Source organism: Moschus berezovskii, chromosome 8 (assembly GCF_049115385.1).
Source record: "Moschus berezovskii isolate FMDL1 chromosome 8, NW_MosBer_1.0, whole genome shotgun sequence".
In the NCBI taxonomy this organism is placed as follows: Eukaryota; Metazoa; Chordata; class Mammalia; order Artiodactyla; family Moschidae; genus Moschus; species Moschus berezovskii.
The window spans coordinates 101,912,715-101,938,463 of NC_142467.1; the positions used below are offsets into that span (position 1 = coordinate 101,912,715).

At 56.7% G+C, this 25,749-nt stretch overlaps 2 protein-coding genes and 1 long non-coding RNA gene across 5 annotated transcripts in view; 1 reads left to right on the forward strand and 2 right to left on the reverse strand.

Moving 5' to 3' along the window:
- The window catches only part of LOC129558311 (uncharacterized), a 28,264-nt gene extending 18,165 nt beyond the window's left edge, over positions 1-10,099 (reverse strand). Inside the window, exons 1-2 of the long non-coding RNA XR_008686397.2 lie at positions 9,355-10,099; positions 1,606-1,755 (exon numbers count right to left, since the gene is read on the reverse strand). This is a non-coding gene — a long non-coding RNA (uncharacterized LOC129558311). The remainder of the gene's footprint in view (positions 1-1,605; positions 1,756-9,354) is intronic.
- Positions 1-14,741, forward strand: part of TECR (trans-2,3-enoyl-CoA reductase) — a 28,689-nt gene extending 13,948 nt beyond the window's left edge. The window contains exons 1-13 of one of the 3 annotated variants that reach the window (XM_055429351.2): positions 11,264-11,542; positions 11,743-11,793; positions 12,479-12,530; positions 12,825-12,869; positions 12,964-13,067; positions 13,142-13,257; positions 13,340-13,445; positions 13,530-13,602; positions 13,686-13,729; positions 13,810-13,867; positions 13,952-14,040; positions 14,349-14,394; positions 14,486-14,741. In XM_055429351.2, coding sequence (XP_055285326.1) covers positions 11,279-11,542; positions 11,743-11,793; positions 12,479-12,530; positions 12,825-12,869; positions 12,964-13,067; positions 13,142-13,257; positions 13,340-13,445; positions 13,530-13,602; positions 13,686-13,729; positions 13,810-13,867; positions 13,952-14,040; positions 14,349-14,394; positions 14,486-14,613 — 1,176 coding nt within the window. In that variant the 5' untranslated portion in view covers positions 11,264-11,278 and the 3' untranslated portion in view covers positions 14,614-14,741. The other 2 variants (XM_055429354.2, XM_055429352.2) reach the window with 2 other exon arrangements.
- A 60-nt stretch (positions 14,742-14,801) lies between these two features.
- On the reverse strand, positions 14,802-19,235 carry NDUFB7 (NADH:ubiquinone oxidoreductase subunit B7). Its single transcript, XM_055429355.2, has 3 exons — positions 19,050-19,235; positions 15,349-15,517; positions 14,802-14,995 (listed from the first exon to the last, which is right to left on the reverse strand). The coding sequence occupies exons 1-3, from the start codon at positions 19,159-19,161 to the stop codon at positions 14,863-14,865; spliced, it is 414 nt and encodes a 137-aa protein (XP_055285330.1). The 5' UTR covers positions 19,162-19,235; the 3' UTR covers positions 14,802-14,862.
- Between the last annotated feature and the right edge of the window lie 6,514 nt (positions 19,236-25,749).

Consider the following 25,749-nt stretch of genomic DNA (forward strand, 5'->3'; position numbering starts at 1 on the left):
CCTTGGGAATACCTGTGGAATATAACTGCTTCTCAAGAGCCCTGCTGCCATCATGAGGCCCAGCCCAGGGATTGGCAGGCTGTACATGGGAAGGGCCAGATGGTAAATGTCCTAGGCTTTTCCGTCCATACAACGTCTTGATGACTTCTCAACCCTATGGCTGTCACAGAAGCAGCCCTGGACAATCTGTCAACCAGCTAGCATGGCTGCATTCCAGTGAACTTTGTAGATACTGAAATTTGAATTTCATATAATTCCCATGTGCCATGAAATAGGCTTCTGATTTTTTTCTTAACCACTTAAAAGTGTAGAAATCATCTTCAGTTCAGTTCAGTCGCTCAGTCGTGTCCGACTCTCCGCGACCCCATGAATTACAGCACGCCAGGCCTCCCTGTCCATCACCAACTCCCGGAGTACACTCAAACTCATGTCCACAGAGTCGGTGATGCCATCCAGCCATCTCATTCTCCGTCGTCCCCTTCTCCTCCCGCCCCCAACCTTTCCCAGCATCAGAGTCTTTTCCAGTGAGTCAGCTCGTCGCATGAGGTGGCCAAAGTATTGCAGTTTCAGCTTTAGCATCAGTCCCTCCAATGAACATCCAGGATTGATCTCCTTTAGAATAGCTTGTACAAAAACAGGTGGTGTGCCAGAATTAACCTGTGGGCCATAGTTTGCTGGCCCCTTGGTTTAAGCCATCCTTTATCTTGATAACTTCTTATTGGTCTTCCGGGTTCCATCCTTATTTCCCCATATATAGTCCAGAGGGATCCTTTAAGAATTCATCAGGTCACATCCCTCCACTGCCCAGAAACCCCATGGCTCCCACTTCAGTCAGAGTAGAAGCCACAATCCTCACCAGGCCTGGGAGACCCTGCATGACCCATCAGCTCCCTGTCCTCACCTTCTCTCCTCCCCCCCACTACCGCGATCCCCAACCACAGGAGCCTTGGCTCTGTTGCTTAAGCACACCAAGTAGGCAGCACCTCAGGACCTTTGCACAGGGCATTCCTCTGCATAGGCTCTCCTTCGATCTCTCAACTACCCTTTACTTAACCACCTTCAGGGCTTGGCTCAACATCCTCTCGGGGAGATTTTTCTTGACTACTTTATGTGAAACTGCCGGCTCCCTTCACCTGCCACTCCCTGTCCCGTTTTATTTATTGACGTGCTGCGCAGCATGTAGGATCTTAGTTCCCTTACCAGGGATCAAACCCATGTCTCCTAAAGTGTATGCGTGGAGTCTAAACCTCTGGACGCCAAGGAAGTCCCTATAACTATTTTATGGTCTGTGTTCCCTGCTAAAATGTCAGTTCCACGTGGGCAAGGATTCCTGGCTGTCCTTCCAGGGCTGAACCCCCAGAGCCCCTAACAGTGCCTGGCACGTAGTAGGTATTTAGTCACTATTCAGTCACTGCTTTTACAGTGGAGTGAGTCTCAGTGTCCTCACCTGGAAGAGGGGAGTAATAGTAAAGGAGATAATTTGTGTCAGGACCTGTCTCCCCGCCTGCACGTTGTGAATATACAGAAGGTGTTAGCTGTTGCTGCTGCTGTGGGCATTAAGGCCGGCCACGTGGGTCTCAGACTGGGCTGTTGCGCAAAACTGACCTGCCTGTTGCATCTGGGCCTGGGCGTGCGGGGCGCAAGTCGGGAGTCACCCTGGACTAGCGCCCCCTGCTGTCAGCGTGTTGTTAAGTCTGCGTCCACAGGGCTCCAGCGTCTCCTCCTCTTCCAGCTTCCTGGCCCGACAGCGCCTTCCTGCCAGAGATGCAGAGAGACCAGATGTGATCACCAGCCTTGACCTGGCCAGGGTGTGCAGGGTTACAGATCTGGGCCATCCTCCCTGGGTCTGGGGCCAGGGACAGTTCTGGAGGACGAACATTCAGTTCTAAGGAGCAAAAACAGATGGGGCCCTGCCCCTGGAGCCTGTGTGTGACTCCTGAGCCTCTGCTGCCTTGTCTGTAAAGTGGGGTGACAAGGCCAGCTCAAGCTGTTGGAGGCTGGGTACTGACACCCTGCTTGATGGCTGAGGGAGGAGGCAGGGACTGGGTAGGGAGCAACTGGGAGGGTTGGCTGAGAGTTTCGAGGGCATGTCAGTCAGTCAGGCAGTCTGTCAGTCGTGATAAGGGTTTGGGGCATTGTCCAAAGGGCAGGAGCCTGTTTGAGGATGGCAGCCCAGGGTGAGTTGGCCACCTCCATGTGTCGCTGGGAACTTTTGAAGCTGTGTGTGCCTGACTCTCCATCAGAGGTCCCTATTTTCCCATCTGTATTGTCCAGGTCAGGGCTCTTGAGGTGGGCTTCGTAGGTGGGCAGGGTTCAGGGTCACTGGGCGGGGCCCTCTGCCACACCCACCACGGGGACCCTCTCTGTCTGGCCCTTTTATGAGCATTCCCGTGTCAGGGCGTAGACAGGGATGGAGGCTGGTCTGACTGTGGGCTCTGCAGCACTTCCCCGCCCCCACGGCACTGGTTTTCCAAGCTCATTGGTGACTTTAGCCTGTGGCAGAAAACTGCAGAACGGTTGCTGACCCTGCCTGTGCCCCTCTGGGTGGTGTTGGGGTGACAGGCCCTTTGCCCTTGGCGTGGTCTGGCTCAGCAGGGGCCCAGAGTCGAGCAGGCCAGCCTCCCAAGGACAATTCCTGGGGAGGTGACTTGTTCTGCTGAATCCAGACCTCTGGAACTGAACGTCAGCAAGGAGCGGGGTGCCTTTCAGATAATCAGGTCCAGGCTCTGTTCCCCCTTTCTTCAGCAGTTAGCCCTGTTCTCCAGAATGCAAGTGATTTTTTTGTGTGTGCAAGGGTGGGCAGTGGGATTCTTTGGGCCCAAGTTGGATGGCTTTGACCTGGTTCTGTGCCTCAGGCAAGAGCCCCCCCTTTTCCCAGTCCTGGTTTTTGGGCTGTTTAGCTGGGGTTAGTCTTTAGCGTACAGGCCCAGGTGATAGTGCAGGTAAAGATCTTGGCACAAGGTAAGCAAGCATCTGATAGACCATACTAGATAGAGGCGGCACTGCCAATGAAGCGGGCCCTCACAGTGCAGCTCTGTCCAGGACAGCGCCCTCTGGAGGTACCGGAGGCCTGTAACTGCCCAGGGAGGGGTCTGAGCTGTGGGCATCCGTGGGCTTTTGGTCAAAGAGTGTGCTGGCCCTCTTGGGCCCCAGACCCAGAGTCTCGCTGTGTTCATCTTGGGCCTTCTGTGGTCATAGCAACCAGCCGGGGCACCTGGGCGCCCAGAGAATGCCCTGCAAGGCTGGCTACTACTGGGCTATGGAGGGCTCTGGCAGCTTCTCCTGGCCTTGGATCCCAGAGCCCAGGGACATTGGCATTCAGACCCTGCCATTAGTTGTCCGGCCAGCAGGGGTGGGAGGCAGGAGCTGGCCGCTTGAGGCCCTGGGAGTGGGTGGTCAGTCTTCTCTGCCCTTCCTGCCCTGGGCAACATCCCCTGCCTCCCCACTGCAGCACTTCAGGGAGGCTTTGCAGCACCCCCAGGCTCCTCGGAGAAATGGGGTCAAGAGCCGAAGCCACTGGGAAGGAGGTATTTCTGGCCCAGCAGGTGCAGCCTGTGCTGGCTTCCTGGCAGCTGAGCCCGAGGTCTTCTCAGCTGCCTTGGCACGAGTAGTGTGACTTCGATATTTCTGGAAAGTGGAAGGAGAGGGAGCCGAAAGTGCTGAGCCGCCGAGTCTAGGTGAACGTGTTTAAGACTCTGCATTAGTGAATGGGGTGAGGCGGTCCGGCCCATGCTGCTCAGGGCCAGGCCTCCATCCATCCTTTGAGTGTGGCTGCCCTTGTGCCCGCTGTGGGGCCTGTGGGGGCCAGGAGAGCCCAGGTTGGTGGCTGAGGGACCCATGGGGCCCTCTGCCTCTTTACGTGGAGTCAAGGCTGCACTGAGCAGGGCTTTCACCCGCTGCAGGCCTCTTGTACCCCAGCCTCGGGAGTCTATCCCTCCCCAACCCTGACAGTCCTGCCTGGTGCAGGCACTGGCACCGGCTGGGTTATGCCAGGCTGCCCAGCACAAAGCGGCCTGGTTGAAGGGCCCTTCTCTGCCTAGCAGCCCATGTGGGGTCCCCGAGAGCCTGCTCTAGACAGGACCTGTGCCATTGCTGCCTGGGGGTCTCTCCAGGGCACGTGCCTGCTGGGGGCACAGCTCCAGAAGTCTGTGTGGTGGGCAGTCTGGGGTCAGTTTACTGCTGCATGAGCTGGGAGCACCCCTCGGAACTCAGCTTCCCCATCTTGAGATGGAGTTAATGGCGCCTGCTCCTTCGGCTGCCCTGGGGACTATAAAGGGGGGTGAGGAGGAGAGGTGTCTGGGTAGCAGCTGCAGTTCTTACCCACTCCTGTCGGGAGGGTTGCCTTGTAGGACACACGGAACTGGGCGGTGATGAGGGTGACCTGGATTCCATGCTGACTTTCAGGCCTGGGCCTGGGATGTAGACTGCCCTGGGGCCCCCAGGTCTTGTTTACATCTGGGAGGGGCCAGAGGAACACTGGGCCTGGCTGTGTTTATGAAAATGGGGAAATGGAAACTTGAGTGGGGCCCGGCTTCAGGCTTGGGAGCCCTCTTGGGCATGGGCGCCTGGGCCCTGTGTGCCCCGCCCTGTGTGGCAGCTCCCACGGGGTAAAGCAGCAGTTGCAGACTCGTCCAGCCCGGGCTTAGGTGCTGCCTCCCCTTCCTGCCACCCTCCTGCTTGGTGCTTCTCCCTTCTGAGGCCCAGGTCAGATCCTCAGAGTCCCTCCCCTCTCAGCGCCACACCCAGACCCTCAGCACATCTAGTCACTTCCGTCTTTGCGGCCTGTCCACTTCTTACTCCCTCATGGTCACCTCCCTGCTCCTGCCCCCATCAGTGCCTCCACCCTGGTCTCCCACTTTGCAGGGGGTGCCTTTGAACAACTGAATCAGGTCACACCCCTCCCCTGCTCAAGAACCCTCCGTGGCTCCCAGCTCCCTCAGTAATAGCCAGAGTCCCTCCTGTGGCCCACAGTCCCTGCGCCTTCCCTCCCCTGCTGTGATCAGCCCCCTCACTCCCCATTTGTGCCTTCCTGCTCTCCCCCTCCACACTCTGCTCCTGCCACACCGGGTCTGCTGCTTGTCGCGTTATATTGGTCAGGGACATATTAATAGGGCTTTTGTTATCTGTTATTGATCGGAGATATGGATGAGTATCATTTACATAACAAGTCACCAGCCACAGGCGTTAGTTTCTGCAGAAACCCCCCCCCCGCCCCCCCCCCCGTCAGCAATGAGTTTAACATGCTGGTGCAGTTTCAGGGCCTTTGCACTCGCTGTTCCCTCTGCTTGGAACGCTCGTCCGTTTGGCTCTGTGCTCCCTCCCTATGGTGTGCTCCCTCACCTCCACTGGCAGGCCTCCTGACAACTCTGAAGTGGCCATCCTCCCCACTCCTGACTCCCCCAACCCACCTCCTTTCTCTTTCTCCACCACTGTTGGTTTATCAGTTCAGTTCAGTTCAGTTCAGTTGCTCAGTCGTGTCCGACTCTCTGCGACCCCATGAATCACAGCACGCCAGGCCTCCCTGTCCATCACCAACTCCCGGAGTTCACTCAAACTCATGTCCATAGAGTCGGCGATGCCATCCAGCCATCTCATTCTCTGTCGTCCCCTTCTCCTCCCGCCCCCAACCTTTCCCAGCATCAGAGTCTTTTCTAGTGAGTCAACTCGTCGCATGAGGTGGCCAAAGTATTGCAGTTTCAGCTTTAGCATCAGTCCCTCCAATGAACACCCAGGATTGATCTCCTTTAGAATGGACTGGTTGGATCTCCTTGCAGTCCAAGGGACTCTCAAGAGTCTTCTCCAGCACCACAGTTCAAAAGCATCAATTCTTCAGAGATCAGCTTTCTTCACAGTCCAACTCTCACATCCATACATGACCACGTAACATGCCACTATTGATCATCTGTCTCCCTGTCCCCTGCCCCCGCCTCCCTGACGTGTGCAGCTCCTCTGAAGGCAGGGACTCGGTTTTGGTCATGGCAGTGCCCGCGGGAAGTGGGGAGGCAGGAAAGGATACATGAACGAAGGAATGAGCGTGAGGTAGTGGCTCCCCGAGGCCCCCTGGTGGTGAGTGGCCCCCTGGCTGGTTAGTGCACATTCTCCTGATCTCATGGTGCCCTGGGCGGAGGTACCTGGGTCATTCACCTGGAGCGCCGGCTGCGGTGCGCAGCCTTCGGGCCGCGGCCGCAAGGGGGCAGTGGAGAGCCCGGCAGCCCCGCGGCCGCTGTGTCCGGAGTGCCAGTGATGAGCTAGAGCAGGGACGCTTGCGGCTGCCCCGCCTCCGCCATCCGCACGTGTCTTGCTATTGTTAGGGTTCGGGCTCAATGTCACCAGCTCCTTGCACCACCTCTCTGACCTTGCTGTGGTTGGGCCCCTTCAGGGTCATCGTCAGGTTTTGGAGAGGAGGCCTGGCACCCTGTGTCTGCCACTTGTATTTTGGTAGTATTGGTCTGATAACATTTACTTTCTTGTGAGAGTTATTCTAGACTGGACATGTTTGTGTGCTTTCTCAGGGAGGCCTTCCCTGACCACCCTGTCTAAAAATGGCTGTCCTCCCCACTCCTGACCCCCCATTCTCTGTTTTCCCCTCATCTCTTGGTATAAAGTTTGCCACTGTTCTCTGTTCCTGCCCCCCCCCCCCCCCCCGCACATACAGACTAGAATGGTGGTGGTGATTATCTTTAAGTCTTAGAGTAACCCTGTGAGATGGCAGGTGAGGGCAGCACACTCTGTAGCTGAGAAAATGGAGGCTCAGAGAGGTTGGGTAACTTGCCCAGCGCCACACAGCCTGAAAATAGGTGAGTCTTTTTTGACCTCAGTGCCTCCTTGTGAGGGGCTGCTGAGCCTGTGGTGCTACTTGCAGGCAGGGTGTGTGGGGCCTGTCAGTGGGGAGCCCCTTCTGTGTTGGGGATGCTGGTGAAGAAAAATGGAGGGTTCCCTTGGAGCCAGAGCAGGCTCATTGCTGACCCTTTCCTTCAGTCAGTGGTGCCCCAGCGCCTGTGAGGAGGGTCTGGCTGCCAGAATGCTGGGCCCCGCAGGGTCACGGGAGCTGGGCGGTGGCCTGCAGGCCTCAGAGAAGCCTCCTTGGAACGAGGCTGGGGAAAGCTCCCTGCAGCAGCTCCTGCTCTGGGGTGCACTCCTCTGCTCTGGGGTCTGGCGTGGTGGGCAGGCTCCCCTGCCCCCAAGTGTGGTGACGGAGGGGTGAGGGAAAGGCCTTGGCTCAGAGGCTGGTGGGGAAGGGGCTTTAAGCCTTGCCTCCGTGACCTTGGGCAGGGGCCTCCCACAGGTGTTTCCGGAGCACAGTTCTTCCCAGGCTGTGTTCTAGGTGAGGACAGGACAGTCCCCGCCTCTGGAGCTGACCATCCAGTGGGAGGCAGATGGTAAATGTCTGCGTTACTATTTTAAGTTGATGGTCGGGAGGGGCCTTGCTGAGGCGGCGAGGGAGAGCCCCGTGGGGTCTGGGGGAGAGCGGCGCCGGTGCTGAGAGCTGCACGTGCAAAGGCCCCGAGCCTGTCCTACTCTTGAACCTGGTTTCCTCATCTGCCACGTGGGGATCACCCTGGGAGCCTTGACTCCCTGAAGCTCTGGCCCTCGAGCTAGCTTGAAACGGGTGCTCGGGGAGTGGGTGCCCCTCTTTCTACAATGGCAGCCTTGATCGCGGCATCTGCCCATTTCCGCGAAGGCGGGGAGAATGGCGGGGCCCACTGCCTGGCAGTGTCTCTGGGTACTCCCCTTGGGAGGGGCAAGTCTGCGGCCTCCCCCCGTGCCCACCCCTCCTGCAGGGTGGGCAGCACCCTGCCCCTTGTCTGGCCCTCCCCTCCCTCCAGCCCTGACCTTGTGCTGCCATGAGTCGCTGTTGGCTGGAGCCCAGATCCTGGGGCCTGAGCGAAAACTCCTCCCAGGCTGGGTGACGGCCATCGCTGAGCCTCTCTCCTGTGCCCCAGGCTAGACTCCTGCCCTGTCCTTGTGCTTGGTCTGGTCATGGTGCCCGAGGCTGTGGGGCCACACCCCCGGCCTCACCAGCGCCCAAACTCAGGCCAGCCTGATAGGCTTTGTTGCATTCATCCTTCAGGCTGTCACCCTGCTCCACGTCCCCCCAGCCCTTCCCTCCATCGACAGGAGGAGATGCCCCCCCTTCAGGAACTTCTGCCACCCTCTCCTCCCTGTCCCTTGCTTGCCTTCTCCCTTGGCAGGGGGCGTCCTGAGCCTGCTGTCTTCTCTTCTGTGCTCAGGCTCTCTGCTCAGCAGCTGCCTGGGCCACCTCACCCCAGTCCTGGGCCCCCACCCAGGCTGGCTTCAGGCCCGGGCACAGGGGTGTGTATGTGACAAGCAAAGGGGGTGAACGCGTGCTTGGCACAGAGCAGAGGGTGGGGAGGGGTGCAGCGGGGGGTAACTCAGGGACTGAAGAGTGGAAGTGCATGATGGGGTTCCCCATAGTTAGGCCCTCAGTCTGGGTGGGGTGGGGTAGTGAGGAGCCTTTGCTGCTCCTTGCTTCTTACCTTTTCTTTTTCCGGGTAATTGGAACTGGTTTGGATGCCCACACCCCCCAGAAAAAAAAAACAACTACTTTATTGAGGTGAATTTCACGTAACATGCAGTTAACCGTTAAAAAGTAAGTGGCTCAGCAGCATTCAGCACATTCACAGCCTCTGTCTCATTCCACAGCTTTCTCGTCGCCCCAGGAGACAGGTCCCCATTAGCTGACATTCCCCTTCCCCTCTCTAGTCCCTAGCAGCTACCATTCTGTTGTGTGTCTGCTTCCATTTACCTGTTCTGGACATTTCACAGGAACAGGTGACCCCTTTGTGTCTGCCTTTTTTCACCTGGCATACATATATATATATGTATGTATTTATGTATATTCTCCTACCTGGCTTTTAAACTTCAAAAATTTACCTTTCTTGAAGTAATTTTAGAGGCACTGCTAAGTCACTTCAGTCGTGTCCGACTCTGTGCAACCCCATAGACGGAAGCCCACCAGGCTCCCCCATCCCTGGGATTCTCCAGGCAAGAACACTGGAGTGGGTTGCCATTTCCGTCTCCAATGTGTGAAAGTGAAAAGTGAAAGTGAAGTCGCTCAGTCGTGTCCGACCCTTAGCAACCCCACGGACTGCAGCCTACCAGGCTCCTCTATCCATGGGATTTTCTAGGCAAGAGTACTGGAGTGGCACAGACAGTTGCAAAGTAGGTACCCCCGCCGCCCGGCCTCCCAGAGCCTTGCAGACCTCTCTGGGGTGGAGGTTTGGGGACAGGACATGAGAAAGGAGGACCCAACCAGCCACAGTGGCCCTGAGCTGGGGCTGCCCCCTCCCCAGCAGGCCGGGGCTTTGCGTGCTGCCCCCCGGGCGGGCTTACCTCCGCGAGGGCGCCGCTGCTCCTTGCAGCCTGGGTGCGGCCGCGGCGGTGGCAGTGGTGGTGGCAGCTGCAGCGGCGGCCGCGGGGAGGGGTGGCCCCTGTCCCTGCCGCCCCCACCTGCTGCCCCACTTCCTTTCCCAGCAGCCAGTCGGGGCTCCGATGGCCCACTGTCTCCTCCCGGGTTCTGGTCCGGTGCCCGGGTTGGGGGAGAGGGTAGGATTTCCGCCCCCCCGCCCCCAGCAGCTGGCCGGCGGGAGAGGGGCTGGCTGTATTTTAAGCTGTTGAGTGGCTCAGCAGGAACTCGGAGGCCTGCTCTCCCAGTGGATGCGGTCCCTCCATCCCGCAGACCACACGGGTCCCGAAGACAGTGGACGCTACCCACCGGGGCCGGCAACTATTAATATGCCTGCAGCCACGGGGCCGCAGGGCCTCCGCCAGCCGGGACCTGCTGTCATTGCCCTTTCTGGCACATTTCGCCTGTGCCCCTCCCCTCTCCTGGGAGTCCCCTGGGTGGGGCTAGATGCTTGGCGGTACAACCAGTGCCCTCCTCCTGGCCCTTCAGCCTGTGTCATCGGTGTGACTCCGAGGCATTCAGTAACCTGCCCCAGGTGATGGCAGGCTCCTGCTCTAGCATGGTAACAAGAACGTTGTCCAGCACTTCTTGGGCTTTGGACTCTCCTGCCCTCGGTCCGTGACGAGGGACAGGTGGAGCATGGATGGACACAGGCCTACAGCCACCCCTGGCTGGCGCGGGGAGCCAGGATCTGAACCCAGGCCCATCCCCTTTCCCTCTTTGCAGGCCCTCGGGGTCTCCTCACATCCTGAGGTTTTGGGGTATGTCTGGTCTGTCAGGCACCACTCCAGCCCCTGAGGGCACACCCCTTCCTACCTGCCCCCAGGCTGGGGCTGAGAGAGAAGCCTGGAATCAGTCCTGCGTGCCGCCTGCCATGTCCCTGCCTCTCCTGCTGGTAGTGGGGGGTGTCAGAGGAACCCTTGCCCTGGGAGGGGTCCCTGGGTGGGCGGGTGTGCCCTCAGAGACCCTTGTCCAGGGCTCTGCCCTGGGTTCCAGGTCCTGCTCCTTTTCTCCATGCTGCCTCTGATGAGGGCCTACTAGGTTGGAAGGCCGACTTGGGGTCAGATCCAGTCCTGCTGCCGCATCCCGTGTCTGCAAAGATCAGCATCAAGCCCTGCCCTGGGGCCCTCAGACCTTTCAGGATGGGCTGGGGCCGCTAGGCCTCACTCCAGCTCCCCGAAGTTGGTAGCTTCCCCTCCTGGCTGGCATGCCTTCTCCTGCCTGCTTAGGGTGGGTGGGGCAGAGCCCCCTCGGAGCCCTGCCCCTCCCAGCATCGCTCCCGTGCGTCCCTGACTGGGGCTCAGAGACTAGAGGGGTGCCCAGGCTGTCTGCTCTGGGCTCTGGGGGCTCAGAGCCTGGACAAAGATGCTGTGTGGGGCTGACATGGTGGAAGGACTGCCCTGGTGGTGGCCTTGAACAAGGCCTGGGTGGATCTAATGGGAAGTAGGTGGAGAGGGGGGCCAGGGAGGTGCGGGCCAAGGTCTCAGGATTGGCTGGGGGTGCTTGCTGGCAGCTTCTCAGTTTCCAGACCCTTTCCACACTTAGAGCAGGCTCTCTGCACTGGGAACCCCGGAATCTGTCACCTTCCTTGGGAACACGAACGCACAAGGAAACTAATCCAGAGTGTCCCTTGCAGCTCAGAAGGGGAAATGGATGATCTATCTCACGGATTCTCAGAATAGCTGGGATTTCTCCAAGCCCAGGGAGCTCTGAAGGCTGCGCTGGGCCCTGCGCTGCCTGCTGACCTCTCCCCCTCCTCCTGGTTGGACTGGCCCTTGCTCTGCACTGGGCTGGGAGCTGCCTCCGTGCCTGTCCTGGGCATCTCCCTTCCCACTGTGCTGTTGGCGGTCCATGTCCACGGGAAAGCCTTACAGTCGGAGCCCCCAGGCTTGGGGGGGGGCTGCCCCCAGGTCCCCCCTCCCCAGGAGGTCTGCGGCGTGGTTCCTGGGGGACTCCGTGTGGGGCAGTTTTATATTTAGCTGGGCTGTGGCTGCTGGGCCACTCAGGTTACATCTGCACAGAAGCTGGCAGTGCCAGGGCAGGCACAGGCTTCTTTCCAGCACCGCGGCAGAATTTGATCGCGCCGGCCTGGCCCAGAGCGCCTCGCGTGGGGAGGTCTGTGGTGGGGGCTGACGGCCGGCAGCTGGGGACTCTGGCCGCTGCGGGCACAGTGGGGCGGCATGGACCTGAGCGTGAGCCTGGTGGCCCGGGACAGCAGCCAGGGCCTTGGCCCTGGCTTTGGCCTCAACGGCCTCCCCCGGCCTGCACCCCCCAAAGCGACCAAGAAACCTAAAAAGGCTGTTCTCTTCTTTGAGGTGGAGATTCTGGACGCCAAGACCCGGGAGAAGCTGTGTTTCCTGGACAAGGTAGGACCGGCCGTGGCGCCAGCTTCATGGTCCCTAGGGTGCTGGGCCTGGGACCCCTCCTTTCCTGGGCTCTTGGCCCCCGGGGAGATGGATATGCCCCACCACCTGTGTCCTGACACCCACCCCCTGCCCTTCAGGGTGTGCAGGACGGGTGTGTCCCTGGGCCTGCCCCTGCCGCCTGGCCCCTTGGGGCAGAGTGCCCTGTTCCCTGGGTGTGGTCCGGAGCTGGCCTCATGGTGCATGAGGAGGTCGCGCAGCTTCAGTGGACCGTGCAGGCCTCTGGGGCCTGGGAGGGAGGTGGGGTCCTGAGACCTGCCCCCTTCTGAGGCCAGGCCAGGGGAGGGGGTGGTCCCATCCCAGGGAGGTCTGGAACAGACTGAGGACCTCCACTCAGGGAGGCGCTGTGGGTGGGGTGCGGAGGAGGGGTGCAGCAGGCTTGGCTTCCCCGCTCACACCATCTCCCAGCTGGTCCAGAGGCGTCCTGGCTGCCTGCTTAAAATGGCCTTCCGGCCCATGGCTGTGGTGTTGGCTGGATGGGCTGGGGGGCCTGGTCTCCAACCCTCCCCCTCCCATAGCAGTTGCCTAGGACCCCAGTCCATCCCACCTCACCAAGAGAGATCCTGGGCCCCTGGCCCTCCAAACTCCCTGCCACGGCTGACTTGTCCCCGGCCTGTGCTTCCCCCAGGTGGAGCCCCAAGCCACCATTGCCGAGATCAAGAACCTTTTCACCAAGACCCGTAAGTCCAGGGCCCAACCACACGACCCCCTGTGACCCCTCTGGGCAGGGGCCTCTAGGTGGGACCCCATCCTGCCTGCCTCTCCCTCAAGGGCCTGCAGAGATGCCCCTGCTGTGGCCCAAGCCTCTCGGGGCTGGCCTGGGGCCGCCGCCCCCGTGTGGCCACCTGCAGGAACGCCCTTGCAGGGCTTCCGGAAGGACAACATCCCGCTCTTCCGGTCCGTGTCCCGGAGCCACACCCGGGCCCAGAGGAGCCCACCAGACCGTGTGCCATGACACCCCACTCTCCCTACAGACCCACAGTGGTACCCCGCCAGGCAGTCCCTCCGCCTGGACCCCAGTGAGTACAGTTGTCTGTGGGGCTGCCCCTGGGCTCCCGGGCGGCCGTGGGCGAAGGCCCAGCAGCCCCTGAGCCCTGGCCCAACTCTCCTCAGAGGGCAAGTCCCTGAAGGATGAGGATGTCCTGCAGAAGCTGCCCGTGGGCACCACGGCCACACTCTACTTCCGGGACCTGGGGGCCCAGATCAGCTGGGTGACGGTGAGTGCCGAGCCCGCCTCCGCTGGCAGTCTCGCCTCCCCGCTGCCCCCAGGGTGACTCCCCCTCCCCCCCAGGTCTTCCTGACAGAGTACGCTGGGCCCCTCTTCATCTACCTGCTCTTCTACTTCCGGGTGCCCTTCATCTACGGCCACAAATACGACTTCACATCCAGTCGGCACACGGTGGTGCAGTGAGTGGGGCCAGCTGGGAGGAGGTGTGGGGTGGGGGGGCCCGCCGGACCCGCCCCCGCTGAGCTGGCTCCCCGCCCCCAGCCTCGCCTGCATCTGCCACTCATTTCACTACATCAAGCGCCTGCTGGAGACGCTCTTCGTGCACCGCTTCTCCCACGGCACCATGCCCTTGCGAAACATTTTCAAGGTGAGCGCCCCGCTGCCCATCGGCCCCGGGCCCTTTGCCCCGCCCTGCCTGGCGCCCCTCACCTGGGCCCCGCCCCTCTTTCAGAACTGCACCTACTACTGGGGCTTCGCTGCGTGGATGGCCTATTACATCAACCACCCTCTCTACACGCCGCCCAGTAAGTGGCCGGGGCCCTGCTCCCCCGTGAACCCCTGCCCCCAGGCTCTGCCTTACGGCCTCTCCTCTCTGCTTCCTCTGCAGCCTATGGAGCTCAGCAGGTTAAACTGGCGCTCGCCATCTTTGTGGTAAGCAGGCCAGGATGGACAGCGGAGTTGTGGGAGTCGGGGCGGGGGCGGCTCTGAGCTGACCTGGCCTCTCTGGACAGATTTGCCAGCTCGGCAACTTCTCCATCCACATGGCTCTGCGGGACCTGCGGCCGGCCGGTGAGTCGCCGGCACTGGGCAGGGTGTGTGGCCACCGGAGCAGGGTGCCCCGGGGGGATCATTGCTCCGGCCTTGTCCTCCCAGGCTCGAAGACCAGGAAGATCCCGTACCCCACCAAGAACCCCTTCACCTGGCTGTTCCTGCTGGTGTCCTGCCCCAACTACACCTACGAGGTGTCGGTCTGCCCTGGGCTTGGGGTCCCCTGGGGAGGGCCAGCTTTGGTGGGGGGGCGCGGTGCCTGGCTCGGTAGCTGCTTTTGCAGTTTGAACTTCCGTGGACTTTAAGGGAGACCGTGGCCTTTTGGGGGCCTAGGGTGGGCGGTTGTCAGGCTGGGCAGCTTCACCGTGCAGCCCCCACTTCACTCCTGACTTCTCCAGCACTGGAGTTGGTTGCCATCCCCTTCAGAGAAGGTGGCCCCGAGGGTGGGCGAGGCCTCAACAGAACACCCCTGCCCACCCTCACCTTGCCGTTCTGCCCACAGGTGGGGTCCTGGATCGGCTTTGCCATCATGACCCAGTGTCTCCCAGGTGAGCCCGCGGCCCCTTCCTTTCCCGGGGGCCCGGCCGGTCCCTGCAGCCTGCAGCCCGCTCTTCCTGATGCCCCTGTTCTGCCCCACAGTGGCCCTCTTCTCCCTGGTGGGCTTCACCCAGATGACCATCTGGGCTAAAGGCAAGCACCGCAGCTACCTGAAGGAGTTCCGGGACTACCCGCCCCTGCGCATGCCCATTATCCCCTTCCTGCTCTAAGCAGCGGCGCCCCACACCTGGGCTCAGCCAGGTCCGGCTCCCGTCCGGCCCCCCACTCCTGGAGGAAGAGTGGGGACCACTGCTCTCCAGGGTCTGGAATAAAACCTGCCTGCCCGGCTGGACTCAGACTCGGCCTTGTTTCTTTGAGGGGTTGATTCAGGGAGCAGCACACCACAGGCAGGCGGAGCTTGGGCCGAGGGGCCTGGAGGCTTTTATTTCTTGACTGGTGCAGAGTGGTGGGCGGGTTCGCTACAGGGCCACCTCGGGGGCCACCTCGCCGGGCCCCAGGCCTTTGGCCATGTCTGCCTCCCTCTGCTCCCGTCTCTTCTTCCGCTGGAGCAGCCGCCGCTCCCGCTCGAACTCCTTCATGCGCTTCACATAGCTGCAGGCAGAGCACAAGGAGGGGCGTCAGGACACAACCGTCCTGTGGCCCAGGAGCTGATGGGCCTGGGGGGGCCCCCAAGCAGGGAAGACCCACGTGCTTGTGCTTTAGGTCTGGGGTCCGCCCCTACCTTGACACCACTGAGCCAAGAGCAAGGACGGGGCCTTCCACCTGGAACCGGTCTGGGCACTCCTCCAGGCCCGCCCACCCAACAGCCCCTCTGCTTCCTCTCTCTGCTAGGGGGTCCTGGCTAGACATTCACTGTGGGTTCACGGCCCTCTGCCCCGGAGTCCTGGGCCGGGCCCTGCGGGGCGGGGAGTGGGTGGGGGAGTGTCGGGCGGGGTGGGGCTCACTCGAGGTGCTCGCAGTAATCCCAGTCGTGCTTCTCGTGCTTGCAGGCCAGGAAATTGGGGAAGCTGTCGCGCTTGCACTTGAGAAACTGGATGAGGTAGTGGGCGCAGTAGTCCCGTTGCTGGAGCACCAGCTGGGCGTCGTTCATCTCCTGCTGAGTGGCCACCATCTCTGCGGGTGGAGGGGGGACCGGGGAGGCTCAGCCAGGGTGGGAGGATCCTTCTGATTTGTACAAAAGCAAGGGCAGAGTCCGTCCCTGCCGTCAACACCCACACGAGATCCTTGCCGCTCCACCCCCCAGGGTCACTCTGCAGACAGTCCTACCAGCGGAGCCTGTGCTCCCCTCTGCTGGGCACAACCCGGTGTGTGTGTGTAGGGAAGGGGGCAGGCAGGCTGCCTTTGGGACTTGAATCCCAGCTCTGCCCTTGTTGGAGCTGTAACTTCTCAGAGCCTCAGCTTCTTCCCCTACTGCACAGACTCAGCTCCGAAGTGAGCTGGGCAACTACATGTAAAGTGCTCAAGTGCCTGCCTCTTGGAGAGCTGAACTAATAACCCTCAGGTCCTGCTGCCCAACCCACCCAGAAAACCTGAGCCGGATGAAATCACCTTCATTCAACTGGGGCTGGTTTGGGGCCCTAAGAAACGGTGGGCGCACACCCCAGCCTGTGCCCGCTGTGCTGGTGGTCCTGAGCTCCACGCCCTCTGGCAGGGGGCGCTCAGGACCAGCCTTGCTGCATCAAGGGACTCACTCTCCTAGCTTACACTAGCATCTTCCTTGTCCCAGAAGGTCCTCACAAGTAGCATCACAAAGTGTCCACTGCTTACCTACAATCCACTCCACTCTGCTTCCCAGCTCAGTTTCTGTCTCACTCTGGCCCAGGGTCTGCAACCCACCAGCGCCCACACTCCACCCCAGCAATGCCCACACGATGGCTCTTTCCAGAGCCACTTGGGACCCCAGGGCACCGTGCTTCCTCAGCCTCTTGCTTGCTTCTTTCTCGAACATTCTTTTCCCGTGGCCCTCATCTCCACCATACCCTCCCCAGGTTGCCTCCCATCTCTATGGCAGTCCATACATTTTCTGCCCAAACCTGAAGCGCTGGCTTCTGATGGTTCCTGCTAAGAGCTCTCTGCTCATTCTAATTCATGGCTTTGGTCTCCAATCTGTAACCTAGACCCCAACTTGGGCCCTCCACCCTCAACTCGTCTGAGCCCCAGGCTTCGCGTCCATCTGCAGCCCTTGACGGTTTCCATGTCAATGTGTTGCCATTCATACCAGATGCTTCGGCATAATCGGTCAGCAGCCAGAATTTCTGGAGCACCCACTGTGCTAGGCGCTGGGGACCCACAGGGGAACATGCTACGCAAGAATGGATCCCTGCTCGGGGAGGGAGACACTGAACAAACAGGTGGAGCGAAATGTTGTAAGATGCTTGGCAGTGCTCAGTTTGCACGTGTGCATGCACGCTTGGTCGTGTCTGACTGTGACCCCATGGACTCCCCTGTCCGTGAGATTCTCCATGCAAGAATACCGGAGTGGGTTGCCATGCCCTCTTCCAGGGGATCTTCCCAGGGATTGGGAATAACCCATTTCTCTCATGTCTCCAGCATTGGCAGGCAGGTTCTTTACCACCAGTGCCACCTGGGTAGCCTGGACATAGGTATGCTTATGGCTGATTCACATTGTACAGCAGAAACCAACACTGCAAGGCAATTATCCTCTAATTAAAGACAAAGCAAAAACTCCAGCCTTGGCTCACAAAAGCCCTTTGAAAGCAAGGGATGAGCAGAGACCCTCAGGGAGGGGTGAGTGGAGACAGAAGGCAGTGTGGATTTCCACTGGGCATTCACACGGCAGGGAGCTGGGGGCAGTTGCTGGGTCTTGGAACCATGTGAAGAGGAACCCCTGGGAAGGGCTGTGTCTGCTGCCGCTGTAATGGAGTTAAAACTAAGAATCTGACAATGGGGTTTTGCAACACAGCAGAGTGGGGGTGGGGAGGAAGCCTGACCACTCTGTCAGGCAGAGCCCTGTCCGTGAAGTGGGGGGACACAGCTGGATGGGGAGGTGCGGCAGGAGAATATTAAAAACAGCAGAAATAACAGTGTATTTGCACGCTGATGGGAAAACCATGTTCAATGAGAAGAGACTGGTTGGGACAGTGCTTGCATGGGTGAGAGGATGGGGTGAGGGGCATCAGAGGGTTCAACTGGAGCAGAGGTTAGCTGAAGCTGGGGCAGATCAAGTTAACGGGAGAGAAGGTGGAGTCCAGCAGGAAGCAGGGATGAAGGGAGCCCAAGAGAGTTTTGGCTGCATCTGTTTTCTTAAAATTTTTTAGCTGTGCCTTGTGGCATGTGGGATCTTAGTTCCCCAACCAGGGATTGAACCCTTGTTCCCTGCATTAGAAGTGCAGAGTCTTAACTGCCAGCATGTCATAGAAGTCCCTGCATCTCTTCTTAAGAGGATGCCAAGTGACAAGCTGAAAGGAGATGCTGGAGTCTGAGAGATGGCCTGACACTGTGGTCGAGGGGGTCGGGGGCAAGAGAGAGCAAAGGGCCAGGGAATGTGACAGGAAAACCAGTAGCATGAGGGGACAAGTTGGGGAGCAATCAGGAGACCAGTCAGGGAGGCTGTTTTTCTCCCATGATGTTCAGCTGCACAGGGACAGAAGCCAAGGAGAGCTGGCCTTAACCAGGGCTCTTGTTAAGCCAGAGAGAGGGGGCAGGGTGGGGGCGGCTCTGAGTGTTTGCAAAACATTAAGGGAAAGAAGGGTGTATGGAGCAGTGGGAAAAACTGACATGGACGTGGGCGTACTGAGGGACTACAGGTTCCGGTGGGGCTGAAGGAACTACCAGGAATCGAGACGCTACAGGAGTGAACCCTTCAACGTTGTCCTAAAGCACCACCCCCGTTCCCTCAGGGGTCTCCCTGTCTTCAAGTCATCGCCCACCAGGCGGCCAACAACGTGACCTTTTGACAAAACAAATCTGGTCGCGTGGCTCCTCAGCTTAGAAGCACGAAGCCCTAAGGGGAGAGCCCCTCTCCTTAGTCTCGGTGTGGTCAGCTCCTTCGTAACCCCCTCAGGTCTCGCTTCCAGTCACAGCCCCCTGGAAGCCCGCCTTGATACTCCCAGGAACCGTCATGAAGACCCGCCAGGTTCCACGGTCCCCCCTACAGGACAGTGAGTTCTTTTTAGTCAGTGTCTGCTGTATATTCGGTGCCCAAACTGGCTTGGTCCAGGATTGGCGCTCGATATGCCTGTGATATTAACTCATAAAAAAAGGCAAAGTGCAGGACAGTTTGTGCGGCGTGAGCCATCCACCCCCGACTTGTGTTTTCCCGGGCACACCTAAAAAGAGCAGTGACATCTACCCAGAGGCGCAGTGAGCACATCTCTTCCATGATAAACTCTCCCATGGCTCCCCACTTACTCCAGGACTAAGCCCAGGTTCGATCGCCTCAATTTAGCCCCGCATCACTGCTCTCTTGCCCCCCCGGCTTTTTGTTCAAGCCGTGCCCTCTGCCTGCAATGCCTCCACACTCCAGCAAGGTCACGAACGTCCTCTGAATTCCTCCGGGCCGAGGTCAGGAATGAACCCAGACACAGCGCACGATGCTCGAGCCCAGCAGTGGGGACTCCGAGGTTCAGGGGTTCCGGCACCCGTGCCCCACTCCCGCCGGCCGCTCCTGCGCACTGGGCCTCACCGCGTTCCTTGCGCTCGGGGAAGCCGTAGTCGGGCGGGAAGGTGGGCATCCGCAGGGGATCGGGCTCCACCGATGCATCGCCCAGGTATCTCCGGGCCAGGTGAGCCCCCATGGCTGCTGTCACCGCAAGTTCCAGCGGCAGCCGGGGTCACCTAATTCCTACCCGGAAGCATTCCCCCTAGGCCAGCTACGGCTTCCGGGTTGCTTGTGCCGCCGCAGGGATCATAGAGATGAATGACTCCGGAGGCGTTTAGGTAACTCTGGCGCCTCCTAGCGGCCGGGCGGAGACAGCAAGGCGCTTACCCGCTACTCTGGCTACCGCCAGAGGGAGCCTCCCTGCCTCGGAAAATATATCTGGGCTGGGGAAGGGTGGACGTCACGAGCCTGGGGTCTTCTCCCACCCTCCCTGGGCGCCACTGGTCTCCTGCAGCTGGAGTATGAAGGACAAATACATTTTATATCATAATTTTAAAAAGTTTTATTCTAAAACATTCAACGTTTTCATAAGCGCTTGCACAGTTGCTGATGATATAATTAGTGAATATAAAAGGTTTAAATGAAATTACTTAAAATAAATATTTTAATTTAAATATACAACAGACTGCTCAAACTTCTGCACAGCTGCACTCATCTCACACGCTAGTAAAGTAATGATTAAAATTCTCCAAGCCAGGCTTCAACAGTATGTGAACCATGAACTTCCAGATGAAGCTGGTTCTAGAAAAGGCAGAGGAAGTAGAGATCAAATTGCCAACATCTGCTGGATCATCAAAAAAGCAAGAGAGTTCCAGGAAAACATCTTTTTCTGCTTTATTGACTATGCCAAAGCCTTTGACTGTGTGGATCACAATAAACTGTGGAACATTCTGAAAGAGATGGAAATACCAGACCACCTGACCTGCCTCTTGAGAAACCTGTACGCGGGTCAGGAGACAACAGTTAGAACTGGACATGGAACAACAGACTGGTTCCAAATAGGAAAAGGAGTACGTCAAGGTTGTATATTGTCACCCTGCTTATTTAACTTATATGCAGAGTACATCATGAGGAACGCTGGGCTGGAAGAAGCACAAGCTGGAATCAAGATTGCTGGGAGAAATATCAATAACCTCAGATATGCAGATGACACTACCCTTATGGCAGAAAGTGAAGAGGAACTAAAGAGCCTCTTGATGAAAGTGAAAGAGGAGCGTGAAAAAGTTGACTTAAAGCTCACCATTCAGAAAATGAAGATCATGGCATCTGGTCGCATCACTTCATGGCAGATAGATGGTGAAACAGTGGAAACAGTGGCTGACTTAATTTTCCTGGGTTCCAATATCACTGCAGATGGTGATTGCAGCCATGAAATTAAAAGACACTTACTCCTTAGAAGGAAAGTTATGACCAACCTAGACAGCATATTAAAAAGCAGAGACATTACTTTGCCAACAAAGGTCCATCTAGTCAAGCCTATGGTCTTTCCAGTGGTCATGTATGGATGTGAGAGTTGGACTATAAAGAAAGCTGATCACCGAAGAATTGATGCTTTTGAACTGTGGTGTTGGAGAAGACTCTAGAGAGTCCCTTGGACTGCGAGGAGATCAAACCAGTGCATCCTAAAGGAGATCAGTCCTGGGTGTTCATTGGAAGGACTGATGTCGAAGCTAAAACTCCAATACTTTGGCCACCTGATGCAGAGAGCTGACTCACTGGAAAAGACCCTGATGCTGGGAAAGATTGAGGGCAGGAGGAGGAGGATGAGATGGTTGGATGGCATCACCGACTCAATGGATGGGTTTGGGTAAACTCCAGGAGTTGGCGATGGACAGGGAGGCCTGGCGTGCTGCGGTTCACGGGGTCACAAAGAGTCAGACATGACTGAGTGACTCACTGAACTGAACTGAGCAATACACTATTTGTAAACTGAGGTAGTTTTTTTTTAATAACTTTATTTATTTGGCTGTGCCAGGTCCTAGTTGCAGCATGAGAACTCTTAGTTGCAGCATGTAGGATCTAGTTCCCTGATCAGGGAACAAACCCAGGGACCCTGCATTGGGAACACAGAATCTTAGCCACTGGGCCATCAGGGAAGTTCCTATTAAACTGAGCTTTTAAATAAATCCTATTGAACACTTTGTAAAAATGAAGCAAGTTGTGATTCTAGTATTCCACTATTTGCCACTGTAAAGAATTGGTATTACATTTCACATCTGTTAGATTAGTGCTTCTACATGTGTGTATTAAAAGTATTTTAAATATACACACATATATTTTTGTACATATATTATAAACACACACACATATATATTGCTTAATACTTCTTGGCCAAATGCTGCCAAATCCTTCTTGGCCTCCATGTACAGCTGTAGCAAATGCAAATGATGTGTTAATTTGTTACTATCTCTGGAGTCTCAGCACAGGACTGGAACACAAAGGAAAAGATTCTCACTGGATGCTTGGCAGTGTTGGGAAATGATACTTGGCTGTGCAGGATTAGATTAGATTTCATTTGACAAGGTGCTGTGGGTTGAACTGGCTTCCACCTTCTGATCCCCCACCTCCCGCCAAATATATGTTGAAAACTTAACCACGGGGAACCTGTGAATGTGATCTTACTTGAAAACAGGGTTTTGCAGATGCAATCAAGTTAAGATGTGGTCATGACAGACTCGGGTGGGTCCTAATCTGATGACTGATGCCCTTCTTATAAAAGGGAAATGTTTTAAATGGTAATTTGTGTGTTTATTTATGGCTGTGCAGGGTCTCCCTTGCCGTGGGCTTTTTCTCTAGTCACAACAGTTGTGGGGCACAGACTTCTCATTGCAGTGGCTTCTCTTGTTTCAGAGCGCAGGCTGTAGTGGGCATGGGCTTTGATACTTGCAGCTCCCAGCCTCTAGAGCACAAGTTCAGTAGTTGTGGCATATGGGCTTAGCTGTTCCTCAGCGTGTGGGATCTTCCTGGACCAGGGATCGAGCCCATGTCTCCTGCTTGAAGGGGGGATTCTTTACTACTGAGCCACCAGGGAAGCCCTAAGGGTGAAATGTGGTAGCAGACATACACCCAGAACATCATGTGATGCTGGAGGCAGAGGCTGGAGTGATGCATCTAGAAGTCTGTGAACACCAAGGATCCCAGGCCAGGAAGGCTCTTTCCCCAGAGTTTTGGGAATGAGCACGGCCCTGCTCACACCTTGTTTTGGACTTTCAGCCTGCAGAACTGTGAGACTATAATTTTTTTCTTGTTTTAAGTCACCTGCTTTGTGGTACCTTGTTATGGCAGCCTTAGGACATGGAGACACACGATCATTTGTCTTTTCTCTTACCTAAACTTGGTTCATTGGTTTAGTTGCTAAGTCATATCTGACTCTTGCGACTCCATGGACTGTAGCCCACTAGGTGCCCCTGGCCCTGGGATTCTCCAGTCAAGAATACTAGAATGGGTTGCCATTTCCTTTGCCAGGGGATCTTCCTGACCCGGGATTCGAAACCACAGCTCTTGCATTGCAGGCAGATTCTCTACCAACTGAGCCATCAGGGAAACGTAACTAAACTAAACTTGTCTAGTGCCTAAATCCTCCTCACATTCCTAAGCAGCCTGTTTCCAGCATTGGCAGATGCACAACCACATTCACACCCAGGAGGGCCCTCCTGGGGCCTGAGTGACATTGATATCAAGACATGTCATGTGGTTTTTGTTTGTTTGTTTTGTTTTTTGGCCACACGGAGGCATGCAGGGTCTTAGTTCCCTGACCAGGGATCGAACCTGTGTCCCATGCAGTGGAAGCACAGAGTCTTAACCACTGGACCATCAGGGAATTCCCATAGATGTCATGTTTAGAGTTATGGTTGCTCTATGCAGGTTCCTTTGCAAGATCTCAGGTGACAGCAGCCTCGTGATTCTTCAGTGCGTTGGTTTTGTGTTTGTAATACGTGTGGTTCTCTAAAGCAAGCCAGATCCCTCCACTTGGGCCAAGGGGCTTTCCTCTATGTGAGAGAACAGGTGTCCTGGATTAGAATGCTAGTTGTGTGGCCTGGGTGAGTTTACTGAGCTTTTTTGTAAGATGAAATATCAATTTTTATGTGGCGACATTAAATGTGTTAATTATGTGAAGTACTTACCGCAGTTCTTGGCATGTTGTTTAGTCACTCAGTTGTGTCCGACTCTTTTGTGACCCCGGGGACTGTAGCCCACCAGGCTCCTCTGTCCACGGGATTTCCCAGGCAAGAATACTGGAGTGGGTTGCCTTTCTTTCTCCAGGGGATCTTCCCCTCCCAGGGATCAAACCTGCATCTCCTGTACTGGCAGGCAGATTCTTTACCATTGAGCCATGAGGGAAGCCCAGTTCTTGGCACAGCATTAGATAAGTGTTATATTACTACTGCATCTTTCTTTTATGAACAGCTGCATCAGACCTTGAGGACACAGAGGTGAAGAAGATGAGAGTGGGGCTGGATGGGGTCTGTCTCCATGCACACTCAGTCCCACGGGGGCTTTAAATGCGACCTGCAGCAGGCTGAATCATGGTCCCCCAAAAGGTATGTCCATACCCTAATCTTGGAAACCTGTGAATGTGATCTTATTTGGAAAACATTCCTTTGCAAATGTAATTAAGGACCTTGGGATGAGATTGTCTTGGATTAATTTAATTCAATTTAATTTAATTCTTTGGCTCCAGGGACTTCCCTGGTGGTCCAGTGGCTAAGACTCTTTGCTCCAATGCACGGGGCCTGGGTTCGATCTCTGGTCAAGCAACTAGATCCCACGTGCCACAAGTAAGGATTCACAAGGCCTCAACTAAGACCAAATAAATAAATAAATATGAAAAAAAATCTCAGGTCACTTTTCCCTTGCTCCCCAAGCCTCAGCTGTTTCTTATAAATATCCTGAGCCCCTTCAGGGAGGTGGGTTTGAGATTGGCTCCCCCTTCTCCTTGCTTGGCTGCCTTGTGAGTAAACCCTTTCTCTGCTACAAATCTTGGTGTTTCAGGCCTGGCTTGCTGTGTGTCAGGCAAACAAACCTAGTACAGTAGCACAAGCTGTAGAGGACAGTGCGATGGGTGACTGAGACTGCCTTTCCAGGGCTACCTGAGACCTGTCTCCAGAACGCGGCATAGATGTGTGATTCCTGTGCACTTCCTGACTGCAGGGGGCAGCATTCACACTCTGGTCTTCCTGAATGGCGCTCCTGGAGCTGGGCAGTGCACAACCTCCACAGCTGTACCAGGCCGTCCTGTTCTGTGTGTCTCCTCCGACTCCCTTTCTCTGTGTGTCAGCTGCTCATTCAGAGGCCAGAGCAGGAAGGAGACCCAGAGAGGCAAAGCACGTACCCAGCTCATCTCCCTGTGTGACCTTGGGAAGTGACTTCCCTTTCAAAGATGCAGTTTACTCACCTGAAAAATGGGTCCCTACTAAACAGCTCCTCCCCACTTCATGATTTTATTTTCCTTGTTACCACTTAGCACCCTCTATGAGTCTGAGTGAACTCTGGGAGTTGGTGATAGACAGGGAGGCCTGGTGTGCTGTGATTCATGGGGTCGCAAAGAGTCGGACACGACTGAGTGACTGAACTGAACTGAAGTGAACTGAACCTGAGGTCCATTTGACTTATTTATCTTGTTTCCTGTTGGTCTCTTCTCTTGAATATCGGCTCTGAGGAGCAGGGAATTTTATCTCATTTGTTCACTGCTGTATTCCTGGAATACAGGAATGGAACTGACATACAGTAGGTGCTTAGTAAGTAGTTGGCAAAACCAACACAGGGATAAATGAACAGGGTGGTATGGAGGAGTCAGTTTGATGGCTGTGTGAAAAGTTTCCTGTCAGGCACCTAGGATGTGCCCCAAGCACACCCACTACTATTATCTATCAAAGTGTTTATTAACTTTTTCTATGTAAAACATTTTCTATTTTTTTTTTTTTTGGGTGTTCATTGGAAGGACTGATGCTAAAGCTGAAACTGCAATACTTTGGCCACCTCATGTGACGAGTTGACTCACTGGAAAAGACTGATGCTGGGAAAGGTTGGGGGCTGGAGAAGGGGACGACCGAGAATGAGATGGCTGGATGGCATCACCGACTCTGTGGACATGAATTTGAGTGTACTCCGGGAGTTGGTGATGGACAGGGAGGCGTGGCGTGCTGTGATTCATGGGGTCGCGGAGAGTCGGACACGACTGAGCGACTGGACTGAACTGAACTGAACTGAAGCAGCGTATTGGATCTCAGTTCTAGGACCAGGGATAGACTCCCCGCCTCCCCGTGCTGGAAGTGCGGAGTCTAAACCACTGGACTGCCAGGGAAGTTCCATCACTCTTATTATTTTAATTTGGCGCTCACTCTCTAACTAAAAGGCCCCCCAGAGGGGGCTCCCACGACCAGTCGTCTCACTAGAGAATGAAGAGGTCCAAGTGAGGCGGTGGGGGAGGTGGCGGGGCCGTGACTCTGGACCATTCTGTCCTGCAGGCCCAGGACTCAAATGTTTCAGCCTGGCCTGTCTACACGCAGAGCTGGAGACCTGCGCGGCATCGTATTAGAGTGGGTGCGGTATTAAGGGGTGAGGGAGGGGCCGGGCCTCAGTCACCCGTGCCCCACAGCCTTCCTGTTATTTTTTCCCTACCAGCTATCTCTCGAGGAGAGTTTGCGGTGTTCCCCGCCCGTGTTCCCTGCATCGCGGCGCACAGCTTCCCCGCCCCTCCGGCCCTCTTCCCCACCCCGGCCCC